The 4,988-nt window shown below is 24.2% G+C and overlaps 3 protein-coding genes across 3 annotated transcripts; 1 reads left to right on the forward strand and 2 right to left on the reverse strand.

The window, feature by feature from the left end:
• Window positions 1-403: 403 nt before the first annotated feature.
• On the forward strand, window positions 404-919 carry ENU1_111690 (translation initiation factor eIF-1A protein; the record flags this gene model as incomplete). Its single annotated transcript, XM_008859568.1, has 1 exon — window positions 404-919. The coding sequence occupies one exon, from the start codon at window positions 404-406 to the stop codon at window positions 917-919; it is 516 nt and encodes a 171-aa protein (XP_008857790.1).
• A 395-nt stretch (window positions 920-1,314) lies between these two features.
• ENU1_111700 (protein kinase, putative) lies at window positions 1,315-2,973 on the reverse strand (the record flags this gene model as incomplete). The annotated part of the gene is made up of 1 exon (XM_008859569.1): window positions 1,315-2,973. One exon carries the CDS (start codon window positions 2,971-2,973, stop codon window positions 1,315-1,317), a length of 1,659 nt encoding a protein of 552 aa, XP_008857791.1.
• A 307-nt stretch (window positions 2,974-3,280) lies between these two features.
• On the reverse strand, window positions 3,281-3,784 carry ENU1_111710 (hypothetical protein; the record flags this gene model as incomplete). Its single annotated transcript, XM_008859570.1, has 1 exon — window positions 3,281-3,784. The coding sequence occupies one exon, from the start codon at window positions 3,782-3,784 to the stop codon at window positions 3,281-3,283; it is 504 nt and encodes a 167-aa protein (XP_008857792.1).
• Window positions 3,785-4,988: the final 1,204 nt, after the last annotated feature.

A 4,988-nucleotide genomic window follows, 5' to 3' on the forward strand; every position in this document is an offset into this window, starting at 1 on the left:
TGGCAACGATAAGTGGGTTGGTTTGTTTTGTTTGTTTTTGTTTGTTAGATTTTCCAGACATCAGTAACAAAGGACTGCGTAGATAGTAACCCTTGAGGGTATTTTTTTGATAATTGCAAAATAATAATTAATAATATATTTATAGTATATTTTATTCTTCTCATTATCCAACAAGTGATATTATAAGGGAATATAGACTAATTGATGGAGTTATAGGTTTGTAAATATTTGTTTCATTTATGTTCAGTTTTAAGAGCGAGACATCAGTATTATTAGGATTTTTAGAAGATGAGTGAAATGAAGTGGTGAGAAAAGAAAAATAGAAAAACACAGAGAAAAAAGAAAAACACAAAGAAATGATCTAGGGTTTAAAAAGATTCATTCAAGAACTAAAAAAGTAAAAATGCCACGTAGTAAAGGAAAGGGAGGAAAAAGAAGTGGAGCTAGAAAAGGAGGAAATGTTGGAGGAATTCACGAATTAGTTTTTAAAGAAGAAGGACAAGAATATGGTCAAGTCACACGTATGTTAGGAAATGGAAGACTTGAAGCCTATTGTTTTGATGGAAAAACAAGACAATGTCATATTCGAGGACAAATGCAACGAAAAGTATGGATTAATGTTAATGATGTTATTTTAGTATCATTAAGAGAATATGAAGATGGAAAAGCAGATGTTATTAAGAAATATAATTCAGATGAAATTATTCAATTAAAAAAATATAAAGAAATTCCTGATAGATTACCTGCTGAAGATGTTGAAGAGAAAAAAGATGTTGGAATTAAATTTGGAGTTGGAGATGATATTTCTGATGATGAAATAAATGAAGAAGATAGTTATGAAGGAGAAGAGGAAGAAGAAGAAGAGGATAGTTATGAAGTTCCAGCCCAAAACAGAGTGTATACTTTGGATGATCTTTAAACCAATAACTATAATAATCAATAAGTAATAACTTATGAGTAAATAACTGATTTAATGGTTCTTTGTTTTTTTTTAAACATATTAAATTATAATTTAAGCCATTTTAACAACTGTTACTTCAGGACCATGTTTTTTTCTAAATAAAATAACATAAAGAACTAATAAGAGTATTGAAACAATCGTAAGAACAAAGAAATATCCAAAAACACCTAATTTTGCATATGCTGCATAGTCTGACAGTTGAGTAATAATAAAACAAAATAAAACAAAAGAAGTCAATACAAACCATAAGGTTCATGTTCTATAATAATAGTATTTGTCATATAAAATAATAAGATTAAAATAAAAAATTAACACAAAAAAAATAAAATAGAGAATAAATGAAATAATATGTATTAGAAAACAAAAGTAGAAGATATCCTTTGTTTTGGCATTGGTGATGGAATTGAAGTCATAGGTTGTGAGTCAAAATTAAATGAATTAAATTCTTTCTTTTGACTTTGAGTAGAATTAAATGAACTTTGACCAAAATCAAATGAAGAATTAGAAGTTGTTTGATGAACAACTTTTGCTTGAGGAATATATGATGGGGTTGTTGAATTAAAATTAAAAAGAGAAGGAGATAATTGGTTTGTTTGTTCAGAAGAGAGATGAGGTTGTTTAGTTTTGGAAACTTTTAGAGATTGCTGATGAGAGTCATGATTAGTATGAAGTTGTTTTTTATCTTGATCTACTTCATCAAATGAACATTTATCTTTAAATTCAAATGACTGACTCGTTTCTTGTTTTTGACGCGGAATACAAACTTTTACAGGTTCATTGAAGTTAAAGGTTCCAAAGTCATAAGATTGATGACTTTCATTAGTTTTTGGAGTTTCTTTTGGAAGTTTTGATGAATGAGTATTTGCTATTCTTGGAGATCGAGGTAGTCCTTTTGCAAGTTTACCACAAATATTAATTGTATTTTCATTAATTTCTACATGAGTTTTTTTTGAAGGTTCAGAAGTATTTTGTTGATTAGATATTATAGAAGTTTTTGTTCCACTTACTTTAATATTATCACCTTTATGTTTTACTTCATTTTGTTGACTATTTTGATGACATGATTGTTTTTGTATTTTTATGTCATCTTTGATGTGTTGTTGTTGAGGTTGTTGAACATTTTGGTTGTAATATAATTGGAAAGGTTTTCTGAATGAAATATAAGGATTTGGTAATTTAGTTGCGTCTGTAATAAATCCAAGTACTTGAAAAATATCAGCTCGTTGTACTGGGTTTCTGATAAATATCATTTTAAATAAAGTTTGAAGAAGAGGAGAACAATTTGGTAAATCATATTTTACAGCAAGAATTTTCATTGGACTATCTTCAAATGGAGTATGGAGAGTTAAACATTTATAAATTAAACAACCAAATGCCCAAACATCACTTTTACATCCAATAGGAAGATATTCATAAACATTAATTAATTCTGGTGCTCTATATTCAGGAGTAGTCATTTTATTAACTTCTTCTTCAATAGTACCACAGTCACCTTGTTTTCGTAATAATTCAGGTTCAAATGTTGCACTTCCAAAATCAATGAGTTTAAATTTTCTTGTTGAAGAAAACAAAATATTTTCAATTTTAATATCTCTATGAACAATAGGTGGATTTTGGGAATGAAGAAATGATATTGCATTAGCTATTTGATAGAAAATACCAAGTACAATAGATTCTTGTAATCCTTTTGGATATGATTTTTCTAATATTTGAACTAATGAAGAAGGACAATATTCCATTAACATTAATACTTCTTTTCTTGGATTTGAAAATGCAGCAGAAAGATATAATTGACAAACAAATTCACACTGACAACATTTTTTTTGAATTGCAATTTCTTTTTTAATTTGATCTAATCTTTGTTGGTCAAAAAAAGATTGTGTTTTTAAAGCATAATTAATTGATAAATTAGTTTGTGGATGAGCAAGATATAATTTTCCAAATCCACCACTTCCTAATTCTCTTTCAATGAGTATTGATTGATTTCCAAGTTGAATTTGAGTATTTCCCATTGTAATTATTTAAATAAATGAATTTTAAGATTATTGAATGGAAGAATTTTATTTTTTTTTGTAAGTTTTGAATGAATTGTTATTCTCATTTTTTCTATTTTACAGAAAGTTCAATAAGATAAATCTACTTTTTAACGTATTTGTTTTTATTTTTCTCTTTGTTGTTAGATGTTTAAGTTTTTTATATATTTTCTTTGAATATTCTGTTTAGTTATCAATTAATAAAGCAAGACAAAAGTAACAAATAAAAATTATTTATTAGTAAACAAATGATATGTTGTATATTTTTAAAAAGAAAAATAATTATTCAATTTATTTCCATTAAATTATCTTTAGGTATTAAGCTACAACTATCTCTTCGAACTTTTTCACCTAATGCCTTTATTGTTTCTATTTTTTTTAATTCATTTAATGATTTTTTATTCATTTCATTCATTTGTTTAACCATTTCAAGTGCTTCTTCTAACATCATAGCATCTTGTTGTGTTATTTCTTCTGTTCCTACTCTTTGTTCTATTTGTTTAGTATTTTGAATTTTTTTAGTGAGAGATATAACCATTTCTTCAATTTTTTTTCGATTTTCTTCTGCTCTCATTTGTAGGTCACGTAATTGTTTTTCTTCATTAGAAGTTCTTATAACCTCTTTTGTATCATCATATACAAGCCTTTGTTCAATAAGGGTTTGTTTTAATAATGACCAAAATGTTTGAATATTTTTTGTATTTCCAGTAGTGTCTTCTTTAATACAATCAATTACAATTCTTTTAACTCGATGAAGTGAGCATTGTTCAATAGATGGTTCAATTTCCATTTGTTCATTTCTTTTTTTTTTTCTTAATTCTTTTTTCTTTTTGTAAAAATCAACTTTCTTTGAATGATAATAAATATTTTTTTTATTTGTAATAGTTTTTGTTAAGAATAGTTATTAGTTATTGAGAATATTATGAAAAAAAATGCTATGATAGAAGCAGCATTTTGGATGAACGGAAATAATCAATTCCCAATAAGAAATTAGTCAAATTGTTGATAGGCATAATAACTAAATTTTTTGTGGGGGAAAATTATTGTAATAACATTTTTTTTAAGAGATCTTAACAGAATATGGTTTGACTAAGCGTTATTTTGTGTTATTTTTACTAATCTTAATAACTCTACACTAATTAGTTTTAATTTACTTTTTAATTCTTTTTTATCTTAATTTTTTGATGTATTAATCATTCTATGATTATTGTTTATTTTATTTTTATTTATTTAAACGAATTGATATTATAAAATAGATGAATAAATTAAATTTATTTATACAGTAACCTACCATATTATACTTTAAGGATTTAAATCTTTTAATGAACTTACTCTACTGTATTAAATTGATTAACAAGTAACTTTTATTTATTCAAATAATTTCTAGAGATAAACTAATTAAATAAAAGAGTATAAGAATTATTAACCTCTTGTTGTTTTTTTTTATTATGTCAAGTTTTTCATGAAAATAATTGTTAATAGAAATTTATAAATATAAAAGTATTATAACAATTTACTCTTTTAATTGTAAATAAATTTATAATAGATGGAATTTATACAAATTATTTGATTATTATTAAATACAAATAACTTATTATATGAATAAATTTTGAATAGATTCTATATTTGATTATATTAGTGTTTCTAAAAATAGTATATACGTAGTGTAACTTCTTTTTATATTCTAAAGTAATAATTATTAATTAATAATATTTTATATTTATAGAATCAATAAATTTAAAGAGAAAACCAACTACCATACATCATTCATTCTTTCATTGGCTCATTTTCTAAAAAAGAAGAGATTTTTATAATCATTTTAATGACTTTCAAATCTATATGTAAAACAAGTTAAATAAAAATATAAAATAATTTCTTAATAACTTTATTTAAATTAATTTTTAGTAATATTTTATTGAAATGTTCTTATACCATTATTCTAAATTTATTTTAAAGTAAACTTATATTTAAAATTAATAAATTTGTGATTAATA

Source organism: Entamoeba nuttalli, assembly GCF_000257125.1.
Source record: "Entamoeba nuttalli P19 unplaced genomic scaffold asmbl_4740, whole genome shotgun sequence".
In the NCBI taxonomy this organism is placed as follows: Eukaryota; Evosea; order Mastigamoebida; family Endamoebidae; genus Entamoeba; species Entamoeba nuttalli.